Consider the following 18,263-nt stretch of genomic DNA (forward strand, 5'->3'; position numbering starts at 1 on the left):
ATAGGATAGGATGGAATGGGATGGGATAGGATGGAATGGGATGGAATGGAATGGGATAGGATAGGATGGAATGGAATAGAATAGAATGGAATGGGATAGGATAGAATAGGATAGAATGGAATGGAATGGGATAGGATGGAATGGGATAGAATAGGATAGGATAGGATAGGATGGAATGGGATGGAATGGAATAGAATGGAATGGACCAGACCAGGTTGGAAGAGACCTTCAAGATCATGAGGCACTGGGTGCCAGGGTTTAGTTGATAAGATGCTGCTGGGTGGCAGCTTGGCCTTGATGATCTCTGAGGTCTTTTCCAGCCTGGTGCATTCTGTGTTCAGTGTCTCCTGCTGAACTCTGAGTGAAGGCAGTGGAAGTTTGCAGCCCTGGGTGAATCTGTGTGTTGCTGTCAGCGCTGTTGCAGGTCTGCAGCATTGGCTGTCAGGGGAACCGAGCTCCTCTTCCTCGTGTGATGCCGCAGAGAGGAGCAGCTGGAGCAGAGGCACCAAAGAGTTAACGCTCAGGAGCGCTGCCTCTTCTGTCTTTCAGGCTGCCCCAGCAGGGGGTTCATTTCATGGCTGACATGAGCCGTGCTGTTGCAGCTCCTGCGCCTTTCACATCCTGCTTTTCATCCCCTCTCCCTCCTTCCCTTTTTTTTCTCCCCCCTTTCTTTAATGCAGCTCATACTCACTGTGGCTGAGAAGCAAGTTTGTCATCTGCTGATTCTGTGCTGCCTTTGCTGACGCCCCCCCAGCAGATGAGCAGTGGGGCAGGCAGTGGAAGAGATTGCTGCCGGGAGTTGGCCTTTGCTGCAGGGCAGCTTGGTGCTGTGACTGAAACCAGGCAGTGCAGCAGGAGCTGGGAGTCTCAGTGCCTGACTGGAGGGGCTCCTGGGTGTCCAAGGGGAGCGACTGAGCTTCAGCAGGAGCCTCCTTGGCAGCTGCTTTTCCTGGGGACACCTTTGTGGTGTGTCTTGGCCTTGTCCTGGGAGTTGCTGCATGAATTGCAGGGAGGTCATTGTGCCCTGGGCTCAGCACTGCTCAGGCCACACCTGGAGTCCTGTGTCCAGTTCTGGGCTCCTCAGGTTAGGAAAGATGTTGAGCTGCTGGAAGGTGTCCAGAGAAGGGCAATGAGGCTGGGGAGGGGTCTGGAGCACAGCCCTGTGAGGAGAGGCTGAGGGAGCTGGGGTTGCTTAGCCTGGAGAAGAGGAGGCTCAGGGGAGACCTTCTTGCTCTCTCCAACTCCCTGAAGGGAGCCAGCCAAGAATAGGATAGGATAGGATAGGGTAGGATAGGATAGGATAGGATAGAATAGAATAGAATAGAATAGAATAGAATAGAATAGAATAGAATAGAATAGAATAGAATAGAATAGAATAGAATAGAATAGAATAGAATAGAATTAACCAGTTTGGAAGAGACCTTTGAGCTCATCAAGTCCAACCTCTCACCCAGCACCACCTGATCAACTAAACCCTGGCACCAAGGGCCTCATCCAGGCTCTTCCTCAGAAGAGAGAGCTGCTTCATGTGTATTTATTTCTGAGTTCCCCACGAGCCTGCCTGACTTCTGAAAGGCTTTTTGGTGCCTTACTGGATCCTGGCTTGCTGAGCACCAGCTAGATTCTCACCTGTGGCTGAGGTGCTTGATCTCTTTGGCCACACTGAAACAAGTAGGCTGTGTCTCAGAGTTTAATTCCCACCCCCACCCCCACTGCTGTCTCCTTTGGAGAGCTGCTGCTGCTCTCTTCAGACTCCAGGGATCACTAATTAAGAAATCAGCCTCTGCTTGGCTGGATAACCATTGGAAGTGCTGCAGCCACAGAGCTGCTGGTCTTCCAAAGCCCCTGGCAGCAAATGAGTCAGGATAGAAGCACAGCTGTAAGGGAAGAATGGAGAGATTACAAAGCCTCTGGGATTGGGTCTCCTGTTATCTGGCCCTGCCAAACAGCAGGATCCATGGCTCAGGGAAGTCAGAATTAGGAAAGGACAAAGTGGAGTTTTACTCTTGAGAGATGCTATCAGTAGCCTTCTGCAGAAGAAAAGAGGATTGGGAAAGCTCCAGAAGCTGTGCAGGATTGGTGCTGTGGGTTGGGTTGGCTTGGAGCTGTTCAGCTGCTCTTGGCTGTGCTGGGAACCAAAGCAGCAAGCTGAAGGAAGCTTTGCACTTTGCCTCTCCTGGAGCTGGGGGCTGCTGGTGTTGAGTCAGCTGAAAATGAGACCTGTGGGCAAAAACCTGCTGAGACTTAGGCCACCTAAGCCCCAAGCCCTAAGAGGACTTAGGGGCTTGTGAACACTGGGATGTGAATTTGGGCTCTTCTCATTAGCTTGGATTTGATACAGCAAACAGCTTTGCCTTCCCTAATAGGATTTGGAGGAAACCTTCTGCACTCCTGCTGAGCATTGCACAGCCTGGCACAAGTGCACAGCCTGGCACAAGTGCACAGCCTGGCACAAGTGCACAGCCTGGCTGCTTCTGTGCCTGGGCCTCCCCCTGTTCTCCAGGGGCACAGCAGGAAGCTCAGTGGGACCAGCCCTCGTGGGAGGGTCAGGTTCCCCTGTGGTGTGTTTCCCAGCCAGCAGCTCAGAGCTTTCTTGGGTCCCTCAAGAGCTGCCTTGCCAGGGGAAGTGCCACAGGTGGCTGTGGCCAGAAGCAGAAGGGCAGGTGTGGTGTGTCTGCCAGGCTGCAGCAGGGAATTGTGCATCTGGAAGGCATCAACAGACTGGCAAAGGGCACTGTGCAGCTCCTGTAGCAATCTTGGCAGTGGGGCTTCTGGTGATAGGGTGAGAGGGAATGGATTGAAGCTGGAGGAGGGCAGATTGAGGCTGGAGGTGAGGGAGAAATTCTTCCCAGTGAGGGTGGGGAGGCACTGGCACACGTTGCCCTGGGAGGCTGTGGCTGCCTCCTCCCTGGAGGGGTTCAAGGCCAAGGGGATGAAGCCTGGAGCAGCCTGGGCTGGGGGGAGCTGTCCCTGCCCATGGCAGGGGGTTGGAGCTGGCTGAGCTTGGAGGTCCCTTCCATCCCATTGTAGGGAGTTATGAGTCTGTGAAAGCTAAGACAATGAAGGGGAGCTGCCTGTTACAAATGGGAGAGCTGAGATTGCTCCAGGAGGACACTGTCTGCCCAGCTCCTGGTGCAGTGTCCTGCTCCTCACTGTGATTGAGGCCCTTCAGCAGGCTGCTGCCTGTGGCTCAGGAGGTTACCTGGCGCTGGGAAGACCTGAGCTGGTTTGTGGCTTTCCAAGCTTGCCACTCACTTTGCTGCCTCATCTTAACCATCTGTTGGGGGGGGGGAAGATGCAGCAAGGCTTTGATCTTGGGTTTTAGATGATGATTTTCCCCTGCAGAAGGCTTATCTCATTCTGTGTGGTGCCAGGATAATGAAGGTCTGCTCTTCCTTTCAGAGGCCTTTAAATGCTGCTTAATTAAGGGGGGAAAAAACCCAACAATAAACTGGGCCCTGTGTTGCTCCTCTCTTCCACACTGAGACATGGGGAAATGAAGGCAGAGGTTCTGTTGGATTCTGCACTTAAAGCTGCAGAGCCTCATTTAGAAGTCAAATGCTGGGCTTGGGCAGGTTTGGAGTGAAGGGTTTGCATCTTGCTTGCTCTCCCTTTGCATATGGAGGAGCTTCACTTCTCTCCATGTGATGCATAAAATCTGAGCACCTTTCATCTGAGCTGCTCCTCTGAGCAGCCTCTTTTGGTTGCTGAAAGGACTCTTGAGAAGAGAGAGGGAGGTGGGGAACCAAGCAGGCAGAGCTAGGCAGGGAGGGAGCCTGTCCCTGCTATGCTGATAGGGATCCCTCCCAGAGCAGGGCCTCTGTGCCTCACCAGCTGCTGGATGCTGCCTCCCCAAGTGCAGTGCTTGGAGCATTTCCTCATGGCAGCTCTTGGCCAGCCTGCTCCTTCTCTTTTGAAGGGTCCTTTCACTGTGCCCGGTGTTTTAAACCTGTCTAATACATGGAGGGCTTAAGATGCCCCCTCCCTGGAGGCAGTCAAGGCCAGCTTGAAGACAGCCATGGAGCTCCTTCAAGGAGAGTTGAAATGGCAGGGTCCACAGGGGCACAGATTGCATTAGATCAGAAGGGACCCTCAAAGGTCACCTTGTCCAACTCCCCTGCAGGGACACCTCCCTGGCCAAGCCAGCAGCACCCAGCTGAGGGGCACTGGCATTCCAAACAAACCACCTCGCACCCTTCTGAGCTGGTGACAAACTGCAAGAGCCCAACTGGAGCTGAAGGCTGCAGCTCTGCAGGCAGGCAGATGGAGATGGCTGGCATTGGGGGGTGAGTCTTTAGTGCAGCATTAAAGCCTGGGGCTTTTTGGAGCTGAGGGGGCAGCACACAGAGCCTTTAGCCACCCTTCCACCTGCCTTAGCCACCCTTCCACCTGCCTTAGCCACCCTTCCACCTGCCTTAGCCACCCTTCCACCTGCCTTAGCCACCCTTCCACCTGCCTTAGCCACCCTTCCACCTCCCTTAGCCACCCTTCCACCTCCCTTAGCCACCCTTCCACCTCCCTTAGCCACCCTTCCACCTCCCTTAGCCACCCTTCCACCTGCCTTAGCCACCCATTCCCCCAGCCTGGAGGCAGGAATGGAAGCAGAAGCAGCCCCTGGCTCGCCAGGTGAGGCTTGGCTGGGGGAGGAGGTTTGTTCAGGAGATAAGGAAGAGGGGAGGAGAGGAGAAAGCTTTCTGCCAAGCAGATAAACACCATCAGGCAGTGCAGCAGAGGAGGGCTCTGCTCAGCACAAAGGACCTGCAGCCTTCTGTGATGCAGGGAAGCCTCAGATCTTGCCTGCACCCCACTGAGCTGGCGAGCAGGGAGCCGTGTTGCCGGCTCTGAGGCACAGCTCCCCTGCTTCCCCACGGAAGGCTCATGCCAATCACTCCTCAGAATACCACAGAGCCAGGCTGGGACCAGCATTCTCCTTTCTTAGGTTGTTATTCCCAGAGACAGGCAAAGCTTTGCCTTTCCAGAGCTGCCCTTTTGCATGCCAGCTCCCACAGAAGGCTGTCAGGAAGGCATCTGGAGGTGCTGCCTGCTCCCATCGCAGTGGCACACCCAGCTCTGCACCAAAACCCTCTTCAGGACGCTGCACAAAGGAGCTCTGGCTCCCCTGGACACCACAGCTCTCCTAAGAGAGCAGCTCAGCATCATCTGCACAGGTTCAGCTGCACAAGTCCTGCATTTCCTCTCCATGAAGCCACTGACTGAAGCCAGCTCCTGTGGTGGCACTGCCTGCACTCACAGAATGTGTGGGGTTGGGAAGGACCTTCCAAGGTCACCTTGTCCAACCCCCTGCAGGCAGCAGGAGAGAAGGCTCCTGGGAGACCTAAGAGCAGCCTTCCAGTACCTGAAGGAGGCTACAAGAAGGCTGCAGAGGGACTGTTTGCAAAGGCCTGTAGTGGAAGGATGTGGGGCAATGGTTTGAAATTAGAGAAGAGCAGATTCAGATTGGATGTGAGGAGCAAGCTCTGCACCATGGGGGTGATGGAACAGCTTGCCCAGGGAGCCAGTTGAGGCCCCATCCCTGGAGATCTTCAAGGTCAGGCTGGACAGGGCTCTGAGCAACCTGAGCTAGTGGAGGATGTCCCTGCTGAGTGCAGGAGGGTTGGACTGGATGAGCCTTGGAGCTCTCTTCCAGCCCAAACCATTCTCTGATCTCCAACTACATCTGCAGCTTCTCAGCCTGAGGTTTACCTCCTGTCCTTCCACCACACACAGCAGCTGCTCCTTGCAGGGGTGCAGTGGGTGTTGGGGAAGCAGAGGTGACAAATGCACTGAGCAGCATTCTCCTCTGCTTTGTTTATGCAGTGAGCTGCCACTCTCTGTCTGCTCTTAGCCAGGACACTTCTGAAATACAAACACAGGGATTCTGCCTGCCATTAACAGCCAGGCCTCTGTTTACACACCAGTTATCCTCTGCCACATCTCATCTTCTTCACCACACTAAACACCTTTGCCCACACAGCTGCCTCTTCCCTCTTTTCCCCACTCCACCTTTATTCCTGGAGGCACATCCAGCAGTTTCTCCTGCCAGCCTTCTCCAGCAGCAGGAAGCCTTTAGCAGCTTGCAGGAGAGCTTCTGGATGCTAGAGAGGTTTTGGCACTTAGGGCCTGTACCAGATGCTGACCTAAGCTGAAGCATAGGAATACAGTGAGAAGGATTCAGTTCCCCAGGGGAGAATCCAAGGGCAGGAGATGGAACACATCCAAGTGCCAGGTGCTGCACTTTGGCCACAACAACCCCAGGCAGTGCTGCAGGCTGGGGGCAGAGTGCCTGAGAGCAGCCAGGCAGAGAGGGACCTGGGGGTGCTGGTTGATAGTAGGCTGAACATGAGGCAGCAGTGTGCCCAGGTGGCCAAGAAGGCCAAGGGCATCCTGGCCTGCAGCAGGAAGAGTGTGGCCAGCAGGAGCAGGGAAGTCCTTGTGCCCTGTGCTCAGCACTGGTTAGGCCACACCTGGAGTCCTGTGTCCAGCTCTGGGCTCCTCAGGTTAGGAAAAATGTTGAGGTGCTGGAAGGTGTCCAGAGAAGGGCAACAAAGCTGGGGAGGGGTCTGGAGCACAGCCCTGGGAGGAGAGGCTGAGGGAGCTGGGGTTGCTTAGCCTGCAGAAGAGGAGGCTCAGGGGAGACCTTCTTGCTCTCTCCAACTCCCTGCAGGGAGGTTGTAGCCAGGTGGGGGTTGGTCTCTTCTCCCAGGCACCCAGCCCCAGAACAAGAGGACACAGTCTCAAGCTGTGCCAGGGGAGGTTCAGGCTGGATGGTAGGAAGTTCATCCCAGCAAGAGAGATTGGCCCTGGGGATGTGCTGCCCAGGGAGACCAATGGGAGCACGCCAGGGAGGGAGCAGAGCAGAGCAGAGCAGAGCTCGCTTGCATTACAGCTGCCCCTGCTCTGAAGAAGGGGATTTTGATCTCCAGCAATCCAGTTCAGCCATCTGCAGCAGCCTGCAGGCACTTCTGAGGCCTGTCACTGGTTACCCAGTGCAGCAGTCTGCCACAGTGACTCATCCTGAAAGGTTCCACGTGTTTTGAACCAACTGGTGCTTGGGCTCTCAGCCCAGATCTGGCTCATCCTCCAGTTTCAGTCAAGTGCAGCCCAGCCCAGCTTGTGCTAGGCTGCAAACCCTTGCCACAACTTCTACCCCATTATCTCTGAAGGGCCTCCAAGCAGAGTGCCCTTTGGAGCATCTGTGAGCCATGGCTTCCAGCTAAGTACCTGAAAAACATTTAGGGCTGACTGTTAAGGAGCAGAAGCATGGAGGGAGCTTGCTGCATGCCACAGTTTGCCTCTCTGCTCCTTAAGTAGCAGCATTTCAGTGGCTCTGCAGCTGCTCCAGGTGTGAAAATCTGACTCAAGTGCAATGATTTATGAATTCTGTGTTGCTAGCTCTAGAAATTAGTCTGCTTGATTTAGCTCTGGCAGCCCCAGCTCTGCACAGGGTGAGTCTCCACTCCATTAGCCCCAGGAGGAGAGGCTGAGGGAGCTGGGGTTGCTTAGCCTGGAGCAGAGGAGGCTCAGGGGAGACCTTCTTGCTCTCTCCAACTCCCTGAAGGGAGGTTGTAGCCAGCTGGGGGTTGGTCTCTTCTCCCAGGCAAGCAGCACCAGAACAAGAGGCCACAGTCTCAAGCTGTGCCAGGGGAGGTTTAGGCTGGAGGTGAGGAGAAAGTTCTTCCCAGCAAGAGAGATTGGCCACTGGGATGTGCTGCCCAGGGAGGTGGTGGAGTCCCCATCCCTGGAGGTGTTTAGGAAGAGCCTGGATGAGGCCCTTGGTGCCATGATTTAATTAATCAGATGGTGCTGGGTGAGAGGTTGGACTTGATGATCTCTGAGGTCTTTTCCAACCTGGTCTGGTCATGTCTTCTGTTCTATTCTACTCTACTCTACTCTATTCTATTCCTCTACTCTACTCCTCTTCTACTCTATTCCTATCCTATCCTATCCTGTCCTATCCTGTCCTGTCCTGTCCTATTCTCAGCTTCTCTAGCAGGGAAAAGGTTCCCCTTAACTAACTGTGTGAACAGAAAAGCCACCAAATGGTGGACTTTGGGAGTCCTAAGTCCTTGCTCTTTGCTTTCATCAGTACCATCCACTCCCTCAGAGAGGCTTTGGGATGGGGCTGGCCAAGCTGTGCAGCAGCAGCAGCAGCAGCGAAGCATTGTGGCCACGCCACCAGCCTTCTGGCTTTGCTGTTGCTTCCATTTTGCCTCTCAGCCCCATTGCTAGTCAGTAAATGATTTATGTGCCTATCTCACAGCCTCAGAGGTGTGCCTGAATGTGTTCCTGCAGCTGTCCCACAGGGCCAGGCACGATGCCATCAGCTCTGCCCGAGGGACTCCACCATACAAAGGGGCAGGTCAGCAGAGCGCTGCCCCGACTGACCCCACATTTCCCAGCCCCAATCCAGTGGGTTAGTTGCAAATCAATAAATATTAATAACCACCACCCCCCCTCCCATGGAATGAAGTAGTTCTTGAAAACAAAGCTGGGGAAACCACTCAAAGGGAGGCCACAGGCAGCAGCAAGTTGGTTGGGGACTGCCTGCTTGAAAGAGCTGCCTCCCCCTTTGCTTTCCCCAGGGTGCAATTATCTGCAGAGCTCCAGAGCAGGACACCCTCAAAATAGCACTTGGAGATGACTTCCACAGAGAGCCCAGGCAGAGATGCAGCCTGTTGAGTATCTAAGGCTCCTCTGCAGGCTGGAGTCAGGTCGTGACCTTGCTCCCTGCCAGCTGCATTCCGATGCCTTCAGCCGCTGCGGTTTGCGGTGCGCAGTCCCAGGGCTGGGCTCCAAGGGCTGGGCTCCAAGGGCTGTGCTCCAAGCCAGTCCTGCAGCTGAGGAGCGAAAGGCAAAGGTTCCCCCTGCTTTCAGCTGGTCATCAACAGCTCTTGGCCCCACTGGTAAACAGCAAGAGAAGCTGCCCAGCTTTGCCATGGGTGGCGAGAAAGGCTCTCTGCTCGTGCAGGGGGAGAGCTGATTTTGGTAGCAGCCTCCCTCAGCACCAGCTGCCTCCAACAGGAGCTGCCTTTAGCTCCCTTCCCACTCCCTTCCCACTCCTTTCAGAGCTACTTGTGGAGCATTAGGAGCTCCCTGAATGCACAGCATTGCACATCATCCTTGGGGATGTCTTGGGATAACAGAACTTAAATTCACCAGCACACCAAAAGCAGCACTTTGCAGCCACTGCTCAGAGACAGCCCACCAGAAGGGAGGCAGCTCCAGCCTGCAGCTGGGGTAGAAACTCCAGATCTCATTGCTTCTGCAGTACCAACTCCAGATCTCTCATTGCAGCTGCAGTACCAACTCCAGATCTCATTGCTTCTGCAGTACCAACTCCAGATCTCTCATTGCAGCTGCAGTACCAACTCCAGATCTCATTGCAGCTGCAGTACCAACTCCAGATCTCTTGCAAGTGTAGGATAGGATAGGATAGGATAGGATAGGATAGGATAGGATAGGATAGGATAGACCAGACCAGGTTGGAAAAGACCTTTGAGATCATCAAGTCCAACCTGGCACCCAGCACCATCTGATCAACCAAACCATGGCACCAAGTGCCCCATCCAGGCTCTTCCTAAACACCACCTCCCTGGGCAGCACATCCCGAGGGCCAAGCTCTCTGGGAAAAATTTCTTCCTAACATCCAGCCTAAACCTTCCCTGGCACAGCTTGAGACTGTGTCCTCTTGTTCTGCTGCTGTTTGCCTGGGAGAAGAGACCAACCCCCTCCTGGTTGCAACCTCCCTGCAGGGAGCTGGAGAGAGCAAGAAGGTCTCCCCTGAGCCTCCTCCTCTCCAGGCTAAGCAACCCCAGCTCCCTCAGCCTCTCCTCCCAGGGCTGTGCTCCAGACCCCTCCCCAGCCTCATTGCCCTTCTCTGGACATGCTCCAGCACCTCAACATCTTTCCTAACCTGAGTGGCCCAGAACTAGTAGCAACTCCAGATCTCTCATTGCAGCTGCAGTCACAGCTCCAGATCTCTCATTGCAGCTGCAGTCACAGCTCCAGATCTCTCATTGCAGCTGCAGTCACAACTCCAGATCTCTTATTACCACCATAGTAGCAACTCCAGGCCTCTTATTACAACCTCAATTTGTTTCCAATGAAGGTGTCACCCAAGCCTGCCAGCTGCCAAGCACCACAGACCAAGAGCTGCTGCTCATCCAGGAGAGCAGTGGAGATAAGGATCAACTCTTCCTCCCCTGGGAAAGGTTTCCTTTGTGCTTTCATTCCAGTGACAAAGCCAGGTCAAAAATCAGCCACCAGCCTTTCTGAGTCCCTCAGAGAGATGTTGTTTAGAGCCAGGCTGTAGTGACTGCCACCAGGGAGATGCATGTCAAGCTAGCTGCAGGAGAAGCAGCTCTGACATCCACTCCAAGGTTCCAGAGAAGCTCTTCCCAAATGGCTTTCCTGTGGTCCCTGTGCAGAAACCTCCACCACTTAGGGCAGATACTATCTCTCTCCCCCTGGGGTTATTTGTCTATACATGTTTTAATGAGATGGCATCATTCTGGCTGTTGATGTGGTGAGAGTGGTTTGAGTTTGTTTCCATAAGGCCTTTTTGGTCTGCACTGCCCCAGAGGTGGGAGTGGGAGGCCGTGCCGAGGCAGATGCCACAGGGCCTGGTGCCTGTGTGAAACCTGGAGACAGCCATCTCTGCTCACCTTCAGAGCATCTGCACAGTGCCAGCTCTCCCACAGGACTGCACAGAAAGCCCCCAAAAGGCTCTTTGTGGGAAGCCACCAGAAGCCTTCACCAGGCAGTGAGGCTCTGTGTAAGCTTCAGGGTTGTGCTGTGCCATGCGTGGGGCTCAGCCCCCCACATCTTCATGAGGCTCAAAGGCAGCCCAGGAAGGATTAACATTCATGGAGCCAGAGAATGGGGTGGGTTGGAAGGGACACTAAAGAGCATGTTTGGAATGGGATGGAATGGAATGGAATTAGGATAGGGTAGGGTAGGATAGGATAGGATGGGATGGAATGGAATGGAATTCACCAGATTGGAAGTGACCTTTGAGATCAAGTCCAACCTATCAGCCAGCACCATCTGATCAACTAAACCATGGCACCAGGCTCCCCATCCAGGCTCTTCCTAAACACCTCCAGGGATGGGGACTCCACCACCTGCCTGGGCAGCACATCCCAGTGGCCAATCTCTCTTTCTATGAAGAACTTCTTCCTACCATCCAGCCTGGCAACATCTAGCTCAAACACCTCCCTGCCATGGGCAGGGACACCTCCCACCAGCCCAGCTTGCTCAAGGCCTCATCCAACCTGGCCCTGAACCCTTTCAGGGAGGAGGCAGCCACAGCCTCCCTGGGCAGCCTGTGCCAGTGCCTCCCCACCCTCCCTGGAAACAATTTCTTCCTCATCTCCAGCCTCACTCTGCCCTCCTCAAGCTCAGTCCATTCCCTCTCATCCTGTCACTACAAGCCCTGGTACACAGTCCCTGTCCAGCTCTTCTTCAGGTTCTTGAAGGCTGCTCTAAGGTCTCCCTGGAGCCTTCTCTTCCCCAGGTGGATCAGCCCCAACATGAATCCCTTTCATGGCTGCTTCAGCTGCTCAGCATATGGCCTGGGCAGTCAAAGTAGTTTGGAATGCAGCTCATAGGATAAAGTTGTCCTTGTCCTCTTCCAGGAGGATCAGCATGCTGCTGGTGCAGGGGAAGCACAGCTACCTGTCTCCAGCACTTCCCTGGGACAGCAGCACTGCAAGGCAGGCTTCCAGCATAATGAAAAGCTGGCTTCAGACCTCTTACACTCAGACCTAGTAATAAATTCCACCCACACTTCAACTTCAAGGTATAACTGGACCTGCAGGTTTGTTTAGACATTGAAAGAGCTGCCTCAAATCCTCCAGTCCAACCCCCCTGCCAGGGCAGGTCACACAGGAACACATCCAGCTGGCTCTTGAAAGCTCCAGGGAAGGAGGCTCCACAGCCTCCCTGGGCAGCCTGCTCCAGGCCTCTGTCACTCTGTCACTCTCTCCCCCCCTGCCATTGAGGATCTGCAGAGGACAAGTGGTTAATTGCTTTGGCTTCTCTCCAGGGATACCTAATGAGCTTACAGGCAGTGATGGATGCAGCTTCTCTCCCCTTCTCTCACCAGCAGAGGACAAGAAGGGAGAGCTGAGCAAACTCTTGGCTGTGATCACAGTGATGAGGTAGGGTTGAGGTGGGTTAGGATGTGCAGGTTGGGAAGCTCTAGGGGTCTCAAACCTGCATTGCCCATCTCTTGTGGCCTTGGAATCAGGGAGGGGAGAATTTCCTTGTTGACCTCATGTTCCTGAGTGGAAAGCAAAAGCTCATCTAGCTAATTGTGGGGCTGAAGTGTCTCCCAGGAGTGCCTGATGCAATCAGAATGCAAGTGTGTGCAACACCATCACAGCAGGCTTTAATACCCACTTGAGTCCTTATGAATCAGAGACTCATTGGAGGCTTGTGGGGTTCCCTTGGTGCTCCCAGTGTGCAGGCAGCAGGTATTGGGAGGCAGCAAACAGCTTGGCAGAGGGATGAGAGTTAGCCTGAAGGGTCCTTGCTCTTCCTCTGTGGAGGAGAGCAGGCAGTCAGGCTAGTAGGAGGCTAAGCAGGAGTGTAAGGCTGTAGGAGGTGAGGTGTGAGAGGGTGACCAGGGCTGGTTTGGCTCCCATTTGTGCAGGGCAGGGTGGCAGCACAGCTCCAGACACAATTCCAGGAAGCCAGGGGAAGGAGGGGCTGTTACCAGCACTGATTGTTTCATTTAGTAATTAGTCCTTAAATCTGAGGATGTGAGCTGCTGAGAGCTGCTCCCTCCTCCCCTCCCCTGCACATCCACACCTCTTTCACACACACTCCTCCCAGGTGCTGGCTGTGGATGTGAGGTGTGATAGTGAGGAGCTTGCTGCCAGGGGAGAGCAGGTGCCTGGGGGTGTACAGGGGTGGGGAGGCTCTGCTGGGTGATCTGATGTGCTGTGTGACCCTGGGTGAGTTCTCCTCTCTTCCTTTGCCTTCCTTTTACCTGGGAGATGCATTTAAGGCTCAGCTGAGGGATCTGCTGTCTTGTGTACCCAGGTGAAGAGGAGGGTGCTCCAAGCCTGTGGGCCTTGCAGGAGGGTCTCCAGCTGAGCTGTTGGTGTGCTGGCAGGGTCTGCCCTCTGCCAAGGAGAGTGCTGCACAGCAGGGCAGCATGGGGCAGACCTGCTGCTGGGAGGTACTGCCACCCAAGTGAGCTGCAGATGACTGCTCTCTTCTGTTTGGTGCTGTGTCCATGGCTCTGTGGGTGGCTGTGTCTTTGCTCTGCTCTCTTTGCCCCAGAGTGGCTCATAACCTGGCTGAGGTGGAAGATTGTGTGTGCTGGAATAGAGGCTGCCTGACTTCCAACCCTGCCAGCAACCAGAGGCACAGGAGGCAGGATGTGCCCTAGGAAACAAAGATCTGCCCTTCTGCAGGGCAGCTTTAACTCTCCTGGGCCATGGGGGTTGTTCCTTGCTGGCAGAAGCTCTTTGTCCATGCAGTAAGCCTGTTCACAACTCTGTTTGAGGGCACTGCTGTCACACCTCCACAGTGGACCACATCCAGTATCAACAGACTGCAGGAGGGCTGGGCAGGGACCTTTCACAGGGGCTTGGAGTGGTAGGGTGAGAGGGAATGGACTGAAGCTTGAGGAGGGCAGACTGGAGGGGAGGAAGAAATTCTTCCCAGTGAGGGAGGGGAGACTCTGGCACAGGTTGCCCAGGGAGGCTGTGGCTGCCCCCTGCATGGTGGTGTTGGAAGCCTGCCTTGCAGTGCTGCTGTCCCAGGGAAGTGCTGGAGACAGGTAGCTGTGCTTCCCCTGCACCAGCAGCATGCTGATCCTCCTGGAAGAGGACAAGGACAACTTTATCCTGTGAGCTGCATTCCAAACTACTTTGACTGCCCAGGCCACATGCTGAGCAGCTGAAGCAGCCATGAAAGGGATTCATGTTGGGGCTGTTGCACCTGGGGAAGAGAAGGCTCCAGGAAGACCTTAGAGCAGCCTTCAAGAACCTGAAGAAGAGCTGGACAGGGACTTTGTACCAGGGCTTGTAGTGACAGGATGAGAGGGAATGGACTGAGCTTGAGGAGGGCAGAGTGAGGCTGGAGATGAGGCAGAAATTGTTTCCAGGGAGGGTGGGGAGGCACTGGCACAGGCTGCCCAGGGAGGCTGTGGCTGCCTCCTCCCTGAAAGGGTCCAGGGCCAGGTTGGATGAGGCCTTGAGCAAGCTGGGCTGGTGGGAGGTGTCCCTGCCCATGGCAGGGAGGTGTTTGAGCTAGATGTTGCTAGGCTGGATGGTAGGAAGAAGTTCTTCATAGAAAGAGAGATTGGCCACTGGGATGTGCTGCCCAGGCAGGTGGTGGAGTCCCCATCCCTGGAGGTGTTTAGGAAGAGCCTGGATGGGGAGCCTGGTGCCATGGTTTGGTTGATCAGATGGTGCTGGGTGCTGGGTTGGACTGGATGATCTCAGAGGTCTTTTCCAACCTGGTGAATTCTGTGTTCTGTATCCACAACCACCTGGAGGCTGGGGAGAGCCTGGCACAGGCTGCCCAGGGAGGCTGTGGCTGCCCCCTGCATGGTGGTGTTCAAGGCCAGGTTGGCTGAGGCCTTGAGCAGCCTGGGCTGGTGGGAGGTGTCCCTGCCCATGGCAGGGGGCTGGAGCTGGCTGAGCTTGCAGGTCCCTTCCAGGCCAGCCCAGCCCAGTGTGTGTGTCCCTGAGCCTGTGTCTGCTCCTGGAGCAGCCGCTGCCCTGGGGCTCCCTCGGCCCTGGCTGCTGAGCTCTTGGAGAGCAGAAGACTGAACCACATCATCTGAACCACAAAGCTGTCCTCAGAGTGAAGCATCTGGCTGCCCCCATTCATGCTTCCTCCCCTGCCTTCTCTGCAGTGCTTCTGCTTGCTGGGAGCTGAGGGCAGCTGCCTCTGCACTACAAACAATCATTTGTAGAACAGCACTATTGGAAATTAGTGGCTGCTGCCGGCTTTGATGTGCTTGGCAGTGTTGATTGCTACCCAGAGCAAGCTGGGAATTACAGCCTGTCATTCTCTTGCCTCCTAGCTCAAGGCTATATTTAGTAGTTGAAGTTGCAGCAGCTCTGGCAGTCGCTGCCTTGGGCTGCAGCAGGAGGTGCAGGCGGCGCCGGAGCGCGGCGCTGTGGCCGCTGCAGCCTGCAGCCTGCTCCCTTCCCATCCCCGGGGCAGCTGAACCACTCCTGGCTGCCACCCTCTGCCTGCCACCTGGGCAAGGACCCCCCCAAGCCTTTTCATGCAGTCATGGAATGGGTTGGCTTGGAAGGGACCTCAAAGCTCAGCCAGCTCCAACCCCCCTGCCATGGGCAGGGACAGCTCCCACCAGCCCAGGCTGCTCAAGGCCTCATCCAGCCTGGTCCTGAACAGCTCCAGGGAGGGGGCAGTCACAGCCTCCCTGGGCAGCCTGTGCCAGTGCCTCACCACCCTCAGGGTAAAGAATTTCTCATCTCCAGTCCAAATCTGCCCTCCTCAAGCTTCAATCCCTTCCCCCTCATACTACCAGCACAAGCCCTTCTCCAAAGCCCCTCTCCAGCTCTCCTCAGCCCCCTTCAGGTACTGTAAGACTGCTCTAAGGTCTCCCTGAAGCATCCTATTCTCCAGGCTGAGAAGTCCCAGCTCCCTCAGCCTGTCCCCACAGGGTTCTCCAGCCTCTTGGTGGCCTCCTCTGCACCCACTCCAGCAGGTCCATGTCCCTCCTGTGTTGGGGTCCCCATTACTGCTGGGCACAGTGCTCCAGGTGAGGTCTCACCAGAGCAGAGCAGAGTGGCAGCATGTACAGGAGATGAGGCTTCAGTATGAAGCTTGACCTCAGCTCCTTCTGTGCCTTGGTGGGGACTGTGCTGTGCTTTGCCTCCAAATCCAGGCTAGGAAGTGAAGGTGATGGTCCTTTGTTTGCCAGCAGGGTGGCCTTGACTTGTGAGCTGTGAGCTCTGGCACGGCTCACTGGGGCTGTGGTCACCAGCAGGCCTGTCAAAATGCAGCTGGAAGACTCTGAAGTGGGGGGAAATGCTTGCAAGGACTTCTGTGCCTGCTGGTTGGGGGTGGTTGTGTGGAGAGGTCCTGTTCTGCCCTTTGCTGTCACCTTGCTTCCTCTAACAGTCACAAACTCTTCCAGCCTGAAAGACTTGTGGTAGCTGTGGGGTAAAGCTGTGTCTCCTGTCCTGAAGCTCTGAAGAGCAGCCTCTGGCCCTGCTGTGATTTCAAACTCTCAATGTTCTTCCTGTTGATTTTTGTTTTTGTTTTGACAGGGTGGTAAAGGAGGAGATCTCAGATGACAATGCAAAGCTGCCCTGCTTCAATGGAAGAGTGGTGTCCTGGGTATGTTGGCTCATCTGGTAGTGTGGGCACAGTGATTCCCTCCCTGGAGCTGTTCCAGGCCAGGCTGGATGAGGCCTGGAGCAGGCTGGGCTGGTGGGAGGGGTCCCTGCCCGTGGCAGGGGGTTGGAACTGGAGGAGCTTTAAAATCTCTTCCAGCCCAAACCCATTCTGTGACCCTCTGATGGAGGCATGGCTTCAGAAGGCTTAGGCTCTGCTCCCTTCCCACCCAGCAGCTTGCTTCCAAACCTGCCTCCAGGCTCTAGCTCTCAGGGATGATCTGATGCACCTTCTGCAGAGGGGCTCCACAAGGGCTTGTGTTCACTCTGCTGAACCATCAGCTGCAGCATCTGTGTCTGCCCTGCCTCAGGAGCTGCAGGTGACTCCACAGTGACACCCAGGCAAGGGCAGTGCTGGCTGCCTCTCTCTGCACCTAATTACTGGGGGAGTTCTGTGTCAGTCTGCCTGGAGGTTCATTGTTCCCAGCTTCAAACCCTTACACATCCTGGCCACTGGAGCTGCACAGATCATTGCAGGGCTGGAAACATTGGCCCCTACCTGCTGTAGAATAGAACAGGCTAGAATAGAGTAGAGTAGGATAGGATAGGATAGGATAGGATAGGATAGGATAGGATAGGATAGGATAGGATAGGATAGGATAGGGTAGGATTAACCAGGTTATAAAATACCTCAGAGCTCATCAAGTCCAACCTATCACCCAGCACCATCTGATCAACTCAACCATGGCACCAAGGGCCTCATCCAGGCTCTCCCTAAACACCTCCAGGGATGGGGACTCCACCACCTCCCTGGGCAGCACATCCCAAGGGCCAATCTCTCTCTCTGTGAAGAATTTCTTCCTCATCTCTAGCCTAAACCTCCCCTGGCACAGCTTGAGACTGTGTCCTCTTGTTCTGGTGCTGGGTGCCTGGGAGAAGAGACCAACCCCCACCTGGCTCCAACCTCCCTTCAGGGAGTTGGAGAGAGCAAGAAGGTCTCCCCTGAGCCTCCTCTTCTCCAGGCTAAGCAACCCCAGCTCCCTCAGCCTCTCCTCCCAGGGCTGTGCTCCAGACCCCTCCCCAGCTTTGTTGCCCTTCTCTGGACACCTTCAAGTCTCTCAATGTCCTTCTTGACCTGAGGAGCCCAGAACTGGACACAGGACTCCAGGTGTGGCCTGAGCAGTGCTGAGCACAGGGCAGAATGAGCTCCCTGCTCCTGCTGGCCTTTGGGCAGGGCTGGTTCCTTATCTGCTTTCCTTTGTCTCCTGGAGTCACAAAATGTGCATCAGCTGGAAGCAGGCAGCTTGGGGCTCTCTCCCAAAGCCCTCTGTGGTGGTTGTTGTCCTCACTAAGTCACTGCAGTGCTCTGGTCTGTGTGTCCTCCTGAGGTGAAGTGTTTAGGATTGGAACACTGAGTGCTCACAGAGAATGGTACCATAGAATCAGTCAGGGTTGGAAGGCACCACAAGGATCAGCCAGTTCCAAGCCCCCTGCCATGGGCAGGGACACCCCACACTAGATCAGCCTGCCCACAGCCTCAGCCAGCCTGGCCTTAAACACCTCCAGGGCTGGGGCCTCAACCACCTCCCTGGACAACCCATTCCAGGGCTTCACCACTCTCATGGGGAAGAACTTCCTCCTCACCTCCAGCCTGAATCTCCCCACCTCCAGCTTCATTCCATTCCCCCTAGTCCTATCACTGCCTGAGATCCTGAGCAGTCCCTCCCCAGCCTTCCTGTAGCCCCCTTCAGATCCTGGAATCCCAGCATGGTGGAGGCTGGGAGGGAGCTGCTAGAGCAGGGCACCCACAGCAGCTTGCCCAGGAGCACAGTGTCCAGCTGGGTCTGGGACCCCTCCAGAGATGGAGCCTCCACCATGCAGCCTGACTGGCTCTTCCCCCCCTCCCCAGCTCCCTTCTTGAGTGGTGCAGAG

At 55.4% G+C, this 18,263-nt stretch overlaps 1 protein-coding gene across 3 annotated transcripts in view; it reads left to right on the top strand.

Moving 5' to 3' along the window:
- The window catches only part of DVL1 (dishevelled segment polarity protein 1), an 88,163-nt gene that overhangs the window by 18,307 nt on the left and 51,593 nt on the right, over nt 1-18,263 (top strand). For all 3 annotated transcript variants that reach the window (XM_068158256.1, XM_068158255.1, XM_068158257.1), the window contains exon 2: nt 16,266-16,335. In XM_068158256.1, coding sequence (XP_068014357.1) covers nt 16,266-16,335 — 70 coding nt within the window. The remainder of the gene's footprint in view (nt 1-16,265; nt 16,336-18,263) is intronic.

The sequence above is a fragment of the Melanerpes formicivorus genome, unplaced genomic scaffold (assembly GCF_026170545.1).
Source record: "Melanerpes formicivorus ecotype bairdi unplaced genomic scaffold, bMelFor1.0.p_v2 SCAF_39, whole genome shotgun sequence".
In the NCBI taxonomy this organism is placed as follows: domain Eukaryota; kingdom Metazoa; phylum Chordata; class Aves; order Piciformes; family Picidae; genus Melanerpes; species Melanerpes formicivorus.